Below are 16,488 nucleotides of genomic sequence, written 5' to 3'. Positions count from 1 at the left end.
TGTACATAACTCAATATGTATAATTACGGCGAATTCAAAATGTCTTCGTTTACCATTCGTGCAAAGGAATGACTATAATATTCCATTTTACCTGGCTAATGTGATGCACACACGAATTTATTTACTAATTATTAATATTCGTTTCGGAGACGTCAAATATCAAAACGTCAAGTACGCCAAATCACGTCGGCCACATCCCTTCGCAAGCCTCACCCCCTCGGAGTGTTTTCGGTGATATTTATCCTCGTATTGGCATAGGTTTGACAGTGATCGATAGCGGTGATTCTCATATTTGAAAAAATATAGGAGAAGCTTTCGAAATAATTTGATTTTTAAATGCTTTTTATTATTACTAAATTATGTTCACAATACATCTTATATCTATTTTAATAGCTACTGATCTACTGATCATTTTCTATTTTACAATTTTAATTTAATTTTGTTAGTAATCATAGTATTATATTATTCTAATGTTAATGTACAGCATAATAGGAAAAAGAGCTCAAAAACCTATTTACATTTCTTATAAATGCTCATAATACATCTAATACATATTAATTAAAGACTCTCTAAAGTCGATGACCTAAAGCAGATTGTGTTTAGCTAATCTGTGTTTATACCTGAAGGGTATAGACATTTTGTTGTAATCACCGAAACTCTTCACAAGGGTGTTAGTATGGTTATTGGTGATTCTGTCATAGAATCTACTGGTTAGTTTGTTAGTAATGTCTGTAACAAACGGAATATTATTTATAGTATGCAATTTTTTCAAGTTAGTATACATATATGGGTGTATTATAAATTATTTTTAGGGATTTATTTTGTATTATTTGGAGTTTGTAAAGGTTAGTATTTGAGGCGTTATTCCATACAGGTGAAGCATAGGTCAATAATATGAGCGCGTGATATAATTTTATTTTATTTTGAGTTGATAACGAACTGTGGTGATTAAATATTGGGTATATTGAGGATAAACCTCGCATCGCCTTGCGTCGAAATAATAAGATTGTACGAATTAATAATAACACGGAGATACGACTCTGCCCGCTGAAGTTCATCTACGCGTCCCGTGCCGCACTTTTCAGTGTGTTCTTACCAGGGCTGTGGAGTCGGATCAAAATTTACCGACTCCGACTTTATTTTATGATTCGTCTTCGAGTCCAACTTGGACGGTTTTAGTAAGATCGACTTTTCTAGCCAACGTATAAAGTTAGTAATTAAAATAATAGCGATTTTCAAAATATAAAAAAATGAATTAAAAAGTAACTAAAAATTGACGTGTAAGCCAATTTATTGAATTTTTGGTAATTTTGTTAATAATTTTGGTAATAAGTATAAATTAAAATTTAGTACATTAATAGTATATGTGTATGAATTTCATACACAAATGGATCAATTAGAAAAATGAGAATAAAAAAAAGTATGAGACGGAGGAAACAATTGGTTTTAGTCACAAAATTTTCACTCTCGTTTTTTTTTTGTCAAATGCAATATTGAGATCATATAAAGTTGCAGACAAATATAATCAAAAAACATACAAAAAAACACGTATGCTTAGTCTGCGCGGTCGCCATCTTCCCAAAACGCACTCCCTGGAGTGTTTTCGGCAATGTTTTATTTATACTTGTATTGACATAGGTGTGACGTGATCGATAACGAATACGAAATAGAGTAGGAACTTGTCGAAATAACAAGATCGTACTAATTAAAAACGACCTGCAAAAACGCCCTTTCCAACTGGATACCACGAGCACGTGCATGCCGCACAATTCTGTTTGATCTGATTCATTGTTTAATGACATTGTATTTCGAATCTTAGAAAAATCTCTAACCTACTAGTACTACCTAAACAGTACGATAAATCATTGCGATAGATTGATTTATCGTAGCGATTAGGTAGTAATTAGAACCCTTAACCAATTAAGTGGGAAGAAGTGAAGGCCCAACTTAAACGAACAAACGATTTCACACGGAAGATAATCCGTTGCAACGAATTCTCAGTTCATCCCCATTAATACCCACCCGGCCTACACTATCTTGAGTTGTTTATATTTCTGTTCTACGCATTTAAGTGTGTTAAATTTTTTAAATATTATGGTTATCGTATATAATAATTTTCTAATCCGTTTGTGTGTGTGAAGTGCTGTCCCTCAACACCATGCTCCGTCTCTCTCTCTCTTTCTCCCCTTGGAATGGTATATCGTGGAAAGAGACGCGGCACAGTGTGGGCTTCGTTCATATTTATAATGTTCAATTAATTATTTTGAAGAAAAAAATTCGAATGTCAGGCCTGAGTGCACAAGCATGTGCACACAGGCCACTAGTTACATACAAATGTATAATATTTATGTATGTACATACATAAATACAGCTTTTGAATTAAAAAAACAGTCGATTATAAAAATTGACGTTTCGTCGTACCTAAGTGGCGCAACATGGCCGCAGAATTTAATCATAATGATGAAATACTTTCGACAACTTCCAAACTTTTCAGTATGGCCGATTATAATTGGGTCGCGACACGCACAACATATCGAGTTCTGAGTATTTCAATAACAAAGCCTCAAACAAGCCCAAGGGAACAATGCTAACAAACATTTCTTTACTTATAAATGTATGAATATGCACGCCCATTACGTTACTGCTTTAGATGTAATTCCTTGTTCACATTTTTTTTTCTCTTTCATTATTTTTTTTCAATATTTCGAGTACGTGCCTTGGCAACCTAAGTACACTCTTCCTCTCAATACTACTATAGAAAGAAACGAGATCTACATAATACCTGTGTACATACATAAGTGTAGAACGCCAGGTGTGGCAAAAAATATATGGCAAATTCTCCCACTCGGAATGAATAACAATCCCAATTTTACTAGTAAAATCACATACATCTAATGAATCCGTAATATAATAAATCAGAGCGTGGTGCCCGTAGCAAAATTTTCCGACTCCGACTACAACTTTATATTATGATTCGACTCAGACTTCAACTTGAACGATTTTAGTAAGATTGGCTTTTTGGCCAACGTATAAAATTGTTAGCAGTAAAAATAATAACGATTTTCAAAATATCAAAAATTAAAAAATTACAAAACATTGACATGTAACACAATTTATTAATTAAATTATTGTAAATTAAATAAGTATAAATAAAAAGTATATTTGTATGAATTTCATACACAAATAAATCAATTAGAAAAATGAAAATAAAAAAAAGTATGAGATGGAAAAACAATTAATATTGTGGATAAAAAATATTTGCATGAAATACGTCAGTGAATTTTTCCCCGCGATAAAAGCCATGCGATGAAATGTCCGTACCCAGTGTGTACTTACATACATACATACTTACACAAATTTTGTAACAAAAACAGATCATTGAGATGTCAAAATCAGAACAATTAATTGAATTTCATACACAAAAAAAATCTATTTAATAAAAAATGAGAATAAATTAGCGAAGTGAAACATATAGTCATATAGAAACATGAAAAATAGTCTTGTAAAAAGTATGAGACAGAGGAAAAATTCAGTTTTGGCCACGATAAATCAAAATACGTGCAATTCAATGATTTTATTTGTAATTTAATTTAATTCGTGATTTTTATAAAGAATTTACTTCAATTAAATTGGAGACATGGTAAACGGACTATTACGCAAATTGCGATCGCGCGCATGACAATCGCTGCCACAAAAATCGTGAATACGAAATATCTGGCTCTCGAGTTCTTGTTAGTACAATATTTCGCGTGAGCAGCTTTCGATTGAGGGAGTTTTTGGATGCCAGATTTTCCGTGATCGAGATTTTAGTAACGTGCGTGAGATCGCTTTTTGCGGAATAATCACCGAACTAGTTGACACACCGTAATACTATTAACAAAATAATAATGAAAATGAGTCGGAATCTGTTGACTCAACTCAACTCTGACTCCACAGCCCGTAATAAACCCAAACCGACAACGAATCGTTAATTTTGCTTTTGGCAAATATCAAATTTCATTTGTTATACAATTACGATTTATTTACTACAAATCATAAATCTAACATCCTCTGCAAGTAAAAGACGATTCAATTTTTTTGCTACTTTTTATCGGGTACCATTCAAATCTAGGGAGATCCCTAGTTGTTCTTTTGTAATCCATCCACACTTCAGATCCATTACTATTTCGACCTATTCACTCATTCCACTATGTTTTCTACATTTTTGTCTTTTGTCGCCATGCTTCGTATACTACGACCCATAGTCCTAAGTGTCCTAGAATCCTATCAAGCATTCAATGCCAAAGCTACACAAACTTTATAGTTTGAAGTTCATTCTGAAGATTTAAGAAATTCAAACAGATTATTCGGGTGAATTTTTTTTAAAGAAACTTCTTTAAATTAGCAGGACTGATGAAGTAAAAACGTAGGAATATAATTGAGCACCCCAAAAACTAAAATTCCTATAAAGCTCTAAAGATTTAGGGACAACTCATTATATAAAGTGACTTAATGCCGTCACGCGTAATTGGGTGCCGATACGCGGGACAGTGCCGCCACACGGGCAAATGTATGAAATCACGCGCCGGGCTGAATGTGTTAAAAATATAAACGAGCTGAGATTTACTCCCCGTGCAATCATTCGCATTTTTTTATCAATAAAAATAATTCGAATATGTGCTACTTGGATACCTTGTTAAAATTAGCCTCTAAATAAATTCTTTTCACCCTGGAGGGAATTGAAGATCTTTTGTGGTTTATTTCTCTTGCGTTTCCCCTCGACAACGTTTTCAATGCCGTGTACATATATATTATATGTATATGTATCTCCGCGTCTGGGGTGGTGGACCGTCTAATTGGCCGCATCGTTCCCAACATCTATGTAGGTATTTTCAAGCATTTCAGCGAAACGTGAACTAACGAGCCCGAAAGCCTTCCAATTACTTGGACCCCGCCCATTTAATGAGACACCCCTCAGACTGGGTTACATCACACAGCCTTCCTGCTTTCAAATGAGACGGCACGTTGAAGTCCCACTTTTGATCTGCTCAAATACGACCCTTTCACCTTACATAAATATGAACTTCATTAAAATTACAGCATCGAAATACATACATATTTATTCGTCGAATTAAATATTAATATGCACAGTACGCCTTTGCTTGTTATTTGGTGTTAATAGACTTCTGTTTTGTTTTCCTCAGGTAAATCATCAGCCATGGGGTGCTTCGGTAGCAAGGATAAGCTCACGAAAGAGGACATGGACTTCCTGAAGTCCCACACGCGATATGACGAAACTACTATCAAGGAGTGGTACAAAGGTTTCAAGGTACGACTTCAACTTGTTTTGAAAATATTCATAGTCCCGTACACAGAAAGAAATATCTTGGAAAATTTTTTTCATGTGTCTATTTCATTTTTTACAGCAAGATTGTCCAAATGGAAGGTTGACCCCTGCCAAATTTGTCGACATGTACAAAATGTTTTTCCCTTCTGGTAATGCAGAAGAATTTTGTGATCATGTCTTCCGAACATTCGACATGGACAAAAACGGATACATCGATTTCAAGGTGAGGCGGCCACTTGACGTTTCGGCTGTTTTAAAAAGAGCGCTTGCGATTATAAAATTTTAATTAATTAATTTATGATTATTCTAATTTCCTTCCCAGTTTGTCGAATTTCAATGTGATAATAGTACAAACATAAAATTCACATATTTTAAACACAATATAATTGCTCACCGAAATTTATAAATTCACGGCTATACTGAAAATATCTATAATATATAAATTTTCTATCAATACTGCTCTAAGAGATTACATACAATATTACTGTGAGGCTTAAAAACATTTTAATTCGAAAAAGCACCATAAAATATTTTAACTTGGATCAGGTACGGGGTAACCACAGGGAGATTGTCATTTTTAAGAAAGCCAGCAGCATGGCTTGGTGATTGCGCTAATCCTTAGCATCGAGAGGTGATCGGGTTCGATCCCGTGAGCTGATCTCGATTGAAAAGAATTTATTCCGAGTATAATCTGTAGTGCTGTTGGTGAGACTTGGATATTTGTTATTCCAAGTCTATTGTTTCCTATCAGGGTTTATCGATCTATCTGATTTCATTATTGAAACGGTTCCTCCATCGAATTGGCAAAAACCATCCTACCCACTATGTCACCAAAATTTATATAAATATGTACAAGTTTAATACCATAGATGTCGCTCAGGAGCAGAGCCCCTAAAGACATCATTGAGAAATATAAATTTAAAAAAATATATATACATATATATTACTACTGTAACATGTTTGAGGAGATATTCCATTTACGTTACGTAGCAAAAATCTCGTCAGAAATTTGCTGTCCATCTTCCCTAGTGCAGTTTTCAATCCTGGTCATCTTCTGTTCGCACCGTTCGTGGAGCGCCTGGTGATTTTCGCTTCATTATGTTATCCGGGGTTCGCAATTTATCAACACATTTCATAATGGGCCACTATACCATTGCTACTGAATTCAAAATGGCGGCAGGTTAATAGCTATACCGCAAACACTCCTTTAAAGGAGTAGCAACCCATCAAAAATAATTTTACTAATGTTAATTCTATTAAATAAAATAGTATTAAAATGGTTTCTGTCGTGAACTCTATAATAATAATATTTTTCGATTATTAATAATTAGAAGAAAAAAATTTGATAAATACATTTTGGTGTGAATCTCAAAAGTAGAGCGTAAGAACATTATATATGTTCCGTATAATAAAAATAAATCGAAATAATTACACACGGATGAGATTAAAGTGATTATCAATAATTAATGTCAGACCAAACCTGATCCTTGGTAAAAAAATATCTTATGAATGTGATAAAAACATGTCATTTTTTTGCTAAAATACTTTTTTAATAGTGTTATCGGTGAGCGATATGTAAATAGATTTTCATTTCTTCATTAATATCATTATTTTTTCAAGCGAAATGAATGGACTCCTAAAGTTTATTTCAATCGTTTGATCTTTGAAAAATCGAATTAGCCATTGTGTTTGAATATAATTTAATTTATCAACGATTATCACATTTTGTTTGCGTGTACATTTTGTTTCATAGGCTAAATATGCTGTTTAATTTGATTAATATGTTTTGAATAATCAGCGAAAAATTACAGTATTGCTAAGGCGCGTTTACACTGAATCAATAATTATCGTTTTTCAATAAAAATTTTACAACGTTTAATATAAAAAAAAATGGCAAAATTATCGTGTAAACACGCTTTTATGAACGTATTGGGTAAGTGCCAGTCAAGTATTTTGCATTAATTTTATATGTGTGTATATTATAATATTTTGGCGCAACTAGTCCTGCCGTCTTTTTTTTATCATCCAATTCTCATTTACCGGATCGAACGAATTCAAGTTCGTCGATGGAAATTTTTAACTATACACCGATCATCTTAAATGAAATGTTAAAACTTAAAAATTCTGCGTTTAATTCGATTAATTAAATTAAATTAAATTCAACACATCGAAAATTCGGTAAACTGGGACTGCAAGACTAGTATAATTTACATGAATTTGCTATAGAATTATCGATTACATTTTGTTTTAATGAATTTCGATACTCTTCTTTTGCTTAGTGAGTTCAATATAATATATGCACGAATGGATCATAAATGATTTGTCAATCATTATTGCAACAACGTGCTATGCAAAAGCAGTACACTATCGCTGTTGTAAATCGATTGTACATATCATCTGTCATTTTGCGCTCTTGCAACCTTCATCGTTTTTGTGTTGAATTTTTGGTATTTCTATCAAATTTCATTTCATCAGTGAACAATATATGTACATAAATTGTACATGTATATATTTTAGGAAATTAATGAACACACATGTTGAAATGATAGTTGATAGATTTAAACAAAATAACAATGATCTGAAATTGAACAAGTTACCAGACCCTGTCATTCTGTAGCTTGCTAATGTTTTAGGAGTTCTTGCTAGCGATAGATGTTACTTCAAGTGGTACACCCGAAGAAAAACTTAAGTGGGCATTCCGAATGTATGATGTCGATGGAAATGGTGTTATTGATATTCAAGAAATGACAAAAATCGTTCAGGTAATTTAACCTCACGCAATCTGCTAAATATTTGCTTTTGGTAGTGTGCAAATTTTTTTATTTTGTACTCAGTTTTTTTTTTACTTACAAATTTGTAAATAATCCAAAAACTTTGTCTTAAAATTACTACCTGTATTGAAGAAGTGATTGCTTAGTGTAGCATTTTCATTACTACAGATACGTTTCTCGGAAATCTGTTTTAAGATTAAGATATAAATATGAATTTCATTGAAAGTAATATTAATTTTATCTTAAAATATGTTTAGTCGATTTCCACTTCTTTCCTTTTCCCATTCTTATTTCTGTCACATGTGGTTCCTGTTTATTTTATCGCTTTAAAAAAAATAACAGACTATTCAATTTTCCTACAGCAAATACCACATGTATTTTTTATCATTATTCTAAAATGAAATAAACTAAAATATACCACTATATAATGTAAAATCAACAAGAATTTACTTTCTATATATTTATTCCTTATTTTATTATATACAAATATAAATACGGTTTTTTTATATACATATATACGTATAGTCAATAAAAATGTGGTATAAACAAAAAATTATTTAATTCAAAATGGATATTAAATAGGGTATAATATATAAATAGTATTCATAATTGTCTTTTTTTAGATATTATATTTCACAATAATATTACTCTTGCGTATACAATGTGAATTTTCTTTTAATATTTTCTTTTTTCCAAGACCCTCACAGAACTCCATTTTAGTGTAAATTGGTACGCAGTAGTAACATAAATAGTTATTTTAATTTAAATTTCATATTAAAAAAATATATATGTAGATGATAGCATATGACACATACATACATATAATATCATATCATAACTTTCTTTTTTATTTTTTGTTTTTTTAAATGAAAAGTCTTTTATCATCTTGTTTGCTTTCTCTCTTTCATTCTTCCTCTGAGATAAAAAACCTAGTCGTGTTGGGTCACTACATATTTCTATATAACAAAGTTTTCAGAGATCAAATAAAAACTGTTTGGAAGTCACTGTTGTGCTGAAAGGTTTAATTTGAGTTTAATTTAACATTTTTAACCATTGAAATCAAATGAAGAACTTCCCGTTTTTGGATAAACATCTAGATTTATATTTTAGGCTATTTACGACATGCTGGGTGCATGTTCGAGCAACCGCCCTGCGGATTCCGCCGAAGAGCGCGCAAAGAACATATTTGCGAAAATGGATGAAAACAATGACGGTCAACTCACACAAGAAGAATTCCTGAAAGGGTGTCTGCAAGATGAGGAGCTTTCCAAAATGCTTGCACCTTAATAGTTTTCGTCAAGCTAACCCCGTCCCATCCCATCCGTATCGTTGTCATTACATTTATTAATGATTATTTCAATGTTTAAACATCATTTAATGTTTTCAGCTTTTGTGAACAACTATTTTTCGCTATATATTTATATATATATGAAAAATATTTTATGTAAAGGAAAAAAAAAACAATTATTACAAATATGCCATTTTTTATATATACAATATTCACCTTTATAAGAGGAAAAAATGAAATTTGTATTTTTTTAAGTTTATACACGATTTTTTGAAGTGTTATTTATTTTGGAAATATCGATCACACTGATTCTCGCGTAAAAGCACATTGGTAAAAGTGAAAGCTAGACCGCATGTTATTTTTGGCCTGTGATTTTTATTTTACTTAATAATAATCATTAATATGTATTGTATTTTAAGCAGTGTGACCCAGTTTGAAAATATAATATAAATCAAACGGATCGAGCTACAATCTGCACGTTTCCTCGAGCAATCCCCGTCCCGTCCCTCCCTCCCCTCATTTATACGAGTAAATGTATATTCACTAGAAACACATAGACTCTCGCTTCGATAGTAATACGTTATGGTTTGCGGCTGATTGTCTTATAATCGTCTTCTGTTTTAATTTTTAAATATATCGTAGCTTTTTCGAAAGACTTGAATGTTTTTTACAATCACTAATTAATGTCGACATTTAAAACTTATGAATATTGTAACCTGTTCGGTGTGAACATCTTGTATTTCATTTACCTGCCTAAATTCGTGCCCTAACTTATTTGAGGTGTATTGATTAAAATTATGATTATGTCAACTTCTATCATGAAATTTATTTTGTATGTTTTTAAATGAGACCAGTATAAACGTCAATTCCTGTATGACTAGTCTAACCCAATTTTTCCTGGTCATACCTAAATATATCATTATTTATAATCTTTACATTGTAAGTGTCAATTTTACTTATCATATTTTGAATCGATCCTTTGAACAAAACTATACATTTGAATATGTGGAATATTTCATTATAGGAATGTAAGTTAGATGTCTGTTTTATACCCACATTTAGATGTACAAACAACTGAAGTCATTGTGAAATTTCACACACACACACACATACACACACACACACACACACAACACAACATAACACAACACAACACAACACAACACATATAAAACACGCATAATTTTACAATTTATAGCCTTCGTAAAAAATAAAGCTTCACTAACTAACAATTACAATATTTTCACGAAACCTAGTTAAGCTAAGATGACCAGTAAACTATACATATGTCGGACCACAACCGTACACGTACGATTGTTCGCATAACGTTATATACATATATTCCACAACATATCTCTTATTGTGCTTCTTTATACACACATATATCGTATCTGCAAAAATAAAACTATTTTTCTTCTACATACTTGTATTCGGAATACAGGGGTAAAGTTTCTATTTTCTATGACTTTCTAGAAAATATTTAATCTTGAATTTTTTTAAGCTTGGCTCTATTGATGACAACTAGATCTAGTGTATACGAAAGTATTTATTGTGTATTAATTCGCTTTTAGTAAATATTGTATTCGGCTATTTTTCTATACTGCCAACTCAAATCACACACATTTTTTTACACCACTGAAACAATAGCGCTACTTTCAAAGATTACAATTAAATTGTAATATTTTAATGTGTCAATATTGGAAGTTTACAGTTGAAATATTTTCACCATTTTTTTTACAATTTATGAATTCACACTTTGTTTAATAAAATTTCCATGCATTAATTTTTTTTTCTAAATGCGTTTAATTCTCAACAAAAAATACTTCACACTTATAAACGAAACCCCTGCTTATTGCAAATTAATAAAAATCATCTTCACTGAAGGTGCTTTAATTATGTATTTACATTATTTCATTATTGTGTATGATTGTTTAATAGTATAATAATTAATATTTCTATTATTATAGTATATATATATAATATAATATGACTCATCACTAACTATTGTAATGATGTGCTTTTTTGTCTTATTATTGTGTATTGTTTTGTTTGTATAATCACTATATATCAATCTATTATATTATAATGCATATATAATAATCAACTGGTTATTATATTTAAATCGCACATCTTGTTTTAGGCTACGTTTAGATATTAAAGCATATAAAAGCATTTAAATACTTTTAAGAATATGTATATTGATTGTTTTGCATATCTTGTATGTATTAATGTATTTATCTTATATATGTAATTGCAAATTTTGTTTATGCATATATACTTATGTATATGTATGTAATGTGTGACCTAACTAATTATGAAACAACTAATTGATGTTTAAACAATCCAATATTTTTCTACTATGTGCATTACTTTACAAAGTGTGAACACGATGAATATTTCTTTCTCACGTCATTGTAAAAGAAAAAAACAAAGAAATGTAAATAATTACATGTCTGGTATTGTTTTATAATTTGAAGCATCTACGTCAAAAACAGTATGATATTAGCTGATATTCATTATTAGATTAGTGTTAATGAAATCTAAGTCAATTAGCCTTCAAAATGCATCTTTTGATAATAAATCTGCCTTGAATTCAACGATATAGTAAATGTTATTGTGATAATTGTACTTTAAAATGAATTTAAGATAGACTCTTCGACTCTCAGATTGTTGTTGTTCACGCTTACATTGTATATTAATTTTATTGTATCTGTTAAGGCTATTTTATCTTTTGATTGAATAATGATCTTTGAAGGCTAATTCGGCACCTTTTTGTTTTTTCTTTATATATTTAATGGATTATATAAATTTATATATATATATATATATATATATATATATATATATATATATATATATATATATATATATATATTATTATTAAATGGAGTTTGACTCCTCTCCCACTACTTAATTAATAAAATATTGTAATTCTTACGTTTATTTTGAATTTATAGATTTTAATCGTTGGTTCTTTTCTTCTTGAAACACCTGAATTCTCACAGATCTTGAATAATTCAATAAACTCTTCTTCGATCGATTAAAATGATAAATGTATTGTATGTATGTTTTATCAAGCAACCGTCATAATAATATAGTCTTCATATATAGATGTTTCATACATAAATAAATGTCTACAATGACCACACTGTTCTCTTTTATGCCATACACACAACTTTTATTTTTACATTATTGCCGTTATTATGATTACATATTGGTATTTTTTTCATTCTTTTTTTTTATTTTGTACGTTGTGTATGTTTTATGGTGAGTATACAAAACAGCACGTTATACGGACATTTTTTAACGGAGGTTTATTTTTACTGTTTTATCACTGCTATGCTATTTGATTTTACAGGAAATAAGGATTTGGCTATCCTAAATTTCATCGTCTAAAGGGACATCTGCTTCAATAGTTAGAAAGTTTATTACATCGCAACCATGGGGAAGCAGAACAGTAAACTCAAACCAGAAGTGCTGGAAGATTTAAAACAAAATACAGAATTTTCTGGTAAGAATTCCTCTTTATTAACACTTTTTGAGAAATTCATCTCACGCGAATGTTATCTATTTCTGTTTATATATATATATATATATGCTTGCGACTCAGAATGTGTTAATCATGAATCAAAACATATTTTTTTTAACACAAGCGCAATTTCAATGCGAATGATTTATTGCTATACCGATGTATTGTTGTCACATTTTGCAGCGTTGTTTATTTAATGCGAATTAAATGCCAAATTTGTATATTTATATAAGCTATTATTTAATGTTTTGAACCAGCATAATATAATAATGTTATAAACGCCATCATATTATCAGGTCCATCGGCTTTGCCACCTCTTCAAGTACTTTTTAAACAAATATATTATTTATTGTATTTCTACACTGGATTCAAAACATTATTTAACCGGTTTTTTATGGGTATCTGGTAGCTTCAGTTCCCAATGATATGCATCCACGCAAGCGTAGAGACACCGTTGTTATAATATTTACTCGTATTTCAGATGCCGAAATTCAAGAGTGGTATAAAGGTTTCTTAAAAGATTGCCCTAGTGGTCATTTGTCCGTTGAAGAATTCAAAAAAATATATGGGAATTTTTTCCCATACGGCGACGCGAGCAAGGTATTAATAATTATTTTTACATATGTACAGCATTGTACCAAATTAATAAGTCCACATATGAAAAAATCATGATGTAGCATAATCATATTATATTTTTTTTGTAGTTTGCGGAACATGTATTTAGGACATTTGATGCAAATGGAGATGGCACCATTGATTTTCGAGAATTTTTATGTGCTCTTAGTGTCACCTCTCGGGGAAAACTTGAACAAAAACTAAAATGGGCCTTTTCCATGTATGATCTTGACGGAAACGGTTACATTTCACGACAAGAAATGCTCGAAATTGTTACTGTAAGTATTTCATATGTATATGTATATCTAAACCACAACCAATGGCGTATCAAGTAAATTGGGGGCCTCAGGCGCATTTGAAAATTAAGGCCCCCACTCCAGTAAAAAGAAATACTTTTCAGTATATGGTTTTTCATTAGAATTTTACAAAACACTTGAAAAACTAACAGTTTTTGTAATAAAATGGGTACTATTTTAAAATACTACGTAAAATAGGTATTAAGTTCATTCATTCTTGGCTTACAAACGTATTTTGGACAGTGTTAATAATTTGTAGGTCGTAAATTTTGGTAGAAAAGACCCATTTTGGGTCCCCCAATATTCGGGGGCCCCAAACACGCGCTTATTTTGAATGTATGATAAATCGTAGCTGGCCCACAACGATTGTACAAAGAATCGTAACACATCTCCAATTTAACAATATGTCTCTACACATATAATATATACAAAGACGGGTTTTCTAAACCCACCAAGTATAAATAATCTCAAAAATAAAACTCCGGTTTATGATGTCATCGAATTGAAACGAAATTTTCATTGTTTATAATTACTAACTATCTTTAAACGACTAAAGCAACTCAGATTTTGAGTCATCTTATTTTACGCTCGATCTCTTCAGCCTAAATTTATTTATAATAGTATAAAAAATTAGAAACTAATTAAACTTAACCGAGATTTTGCAAGTCAGATTCTGAGGTTTTGGCTCTGAAGGGATTTCACTGTGTATTATAGATAATATCGACATGTTTGCTTATGTTCTGGATCTCTTTTTTCAGGCTATATATAAAATGGTGGGTTCTGTGATGAAAATGCCCGAAGACGAATCCACTCCGGAGAAACGCACGGATAAAATCTTCCGTCAGATGGACCGAAACAAAGACGGGAAGCTCTCTCTCGAAGAATTCATTGAAGGCGCCAAGAGTGATCCGTCGATTGTGCGTTTGTTGCAGTGTGATCCTCAAGCTCAGTGATGCTAGAAGAACTCAATCCATAACCCCCTTTCCCCACTCCACCCCATCTCCACCCTGATAACCTCCACAATCCAACGGTACAATTTTGTAAAAATATCTTCAGCCAGATTACTTCCAAGATTGTTTTTTTATAATTTCAAATTGGTATTTTATTTTTTCATTTAAATCAATTCGTAAATCATTACAAGAAAAAAGTGTAAATCTAAAACTTCATAACACCCTGTGTGTGTTGAAAGTGGATCAATAAGCAAAGCATATCACAGGTATGACTGCATATATTAAAATTAATGAAAAATTGTACAATCTTGGCAGAATTCAGCTAAAGAGGCGAAATTAAATAAAATGCATAAAACAAAAAAAATAAATAAGAATAAAAAAGTGTTTGTATAACGTATTTTGCATAATATGTATATTTGATTTTATTCGTAGAATATTTATATGATACTTTCATATTTTTAAAGCTCTGTGTTCAGACCCAGGCATATCAAACGTTAACTTTTTGTATATAACTTTGTGTTGTGTAATGTAATTGAAAGCAATTTTTGTATATTTTGAAAAACTAACTATCATTAAATTTTTAAATGTTTTTATTGAATTTTTAAATATTTCTTATATAATTAATATATATGAAACACCAGGTACTGCAAATGAAGTACAATGTAGGTAAATTTCGCACCGAAATAACGTTTGATATGCCCTTTTAATTATGTAATTATACATATGTTTTTATATGAATGTTCAATGTGCGTACACACGTGTTTGTTTGGGTGTGTTTTATACATTATTTAAAACAACGCTGATAGGAATTTATAATATATACATATATGTATATGTATGTGTATACATTTTACTCAAAACAGTCGAATGAACTTTTAATATAAGTACTGCAAAACAGACATGATCTGGTAAAAACAATACTTTCTCTTGAACATGGACTTGCTGTTTTTTGCTGGTTGAAATTTTACTTCCAATAGCGTTTATCCAAGTCTTCCAGAGTATTTATGTAATTAATGTACACATGAGTATCGTAGTAGTCAATACGGCACGTAAATCTTCCAAATGCCTAGATTATATTCGTTGAGCGCTAGTAATCAGATCAACCAGCCCATGAGTTTCAATAATCAATTTTGTTGCTGCTTAAAGTACAGAACTATGAAGGTTTAACGAGTCGCATTGGAAAATAATATCTTCCTACTGCTATCGTTTGCTCTATGCCAGCGTCGTGGTCATTTCTATCAATTGGGATCCGTTGATTGATCCGCCTCCACTCCTGATCCTGTACCATGTTGAAAACAGCGAGCCCGTCAGTTCTTCAATTTCATCTGACCATCTTACGGCAGACTGACCTCTCGCTCGCCTTCCCTTTAGTGTTCCGGTGACTACCAGCTTCTCTAAACTCTCCACATCCTTCCTGGCAATCTGGCCAAAGTAGGAAAAAAACCTTTTTCTACGTGTTGTGGAGAGTCTCACTGAAACTGCCTGCTTTGAGGATGGTAATGTTCCAACACCACATTTCAAAATTAATCTAAAAAGTCCCTTTATCTCTACTTTAGTGTCTATAGAACAATTCTTCCATATTTTTGTCAGATTGACCATTGCCGTTTTCGCCAATCCTATTCTTCTGCAGATTTCTCGTATAAGCCTACTTGGTAAATAAAAATGACTTCCCATATTCATCACCCATTGTGAAAACGTTAGGAATAATATTAA

The 16,488-nt window shown here is 31.3% G+C and overlaps 2 protein-coding genes across 6 annotated transcripts in view; both read left to right on the top strand.

The window, feature by feature from the left end:
- LOC143922459 (neuronal calcium sensor 2) overlaps nucleotides 1-9,546 on the top strand; it is a 126,602-nt gene extending 117,056 nt beyond the window's left edge. The window contains exons 6-9 of the mRNA XM_077445702.1: nucleotides 5,184-5,308; nucleotides 5,406-5,549; nucleotides 7,960-8,088; nucleotides 9,208-9,546. Coding sequence (XP_077301828.1) covers nucleotides 5,198-5,308; nucleotides 5,406-5,549; nucleotides 7,960-8,088; nucleotides 9,208-9,384 — 561 coding nt within the window. The 5' untranslated portion in view covers nucleotides 5,184-5,197 and the 3' untranslated portion in view covers nucleotides 9,385-9,546. The remainder of the gene's footprint in view (nucleotides 1-5,183; nucleotides 5,309-5,405; nucleotides 5,550-7,959; nucleotides 8,089-9,207) is intronic.
- Nca (neurocalcin homolog) overlaps nucleotides 1-15,332 on the top strand; it is a 138,788-nt gene extending 123,456 nt beyond the window's left edge. For 3 of the 5 annotated variants that reach the window (XM_077445700.1, XM_077445699.1, XM_077445701.1), the window contains exons 2-5: nucleotides 12,744-12,896; nucleotides 13,396-13,514; nucleotides 13,619-13,807; nucleotides 14,584-15,126. In XM_077445700.1, coding sequence (XP_077301826.1) covers nucleotides 12,827-12,896; nucleotides 13,396-13,514; nucleotides 13,619-13,807; nucleotides 14,584-14,778 — 573 coding nt within the window. In that variant the 5' untranslated portion in view covers nucleotides 12,744-12,826 and the 3' untranslated portion in view covers nucleotides 14,779-15,126. Of the gene's footprint in view, nucleotides 1-12,743; nucleotides 12,897-13,395; nucleotides 13,515-13,618; nucleotides 13,808-14,583 lie in introns of all 5 variants that reach the window. The other 2 variants (XM_077445698.1, XM_077445697.1) reach the window with 2 other exon arrangements.
- The last annotated feature ends 1,156 nt before the right edge of the window (nucleotides 15,333-16,488 follow it).

Source organism: Arctopsyche grandis, chromosome 2 (genome assembly GCF_051622035.1).
Source record: "Arctopsyche grandis isolate Sample6627 chromosome 2, ASM5162203v2, whole genome shotgun sequence".
Classification (NCBI taxonomy): Eukaryota; Metazoa; Arthropoda; class Insecta; order Trichoptera; family Hydropsychidae; genus Arctopsyche; species Arctopsyche grandis.
This window is presented reverse-complemented; position numbering and strand designations above follow the sequence as displayed.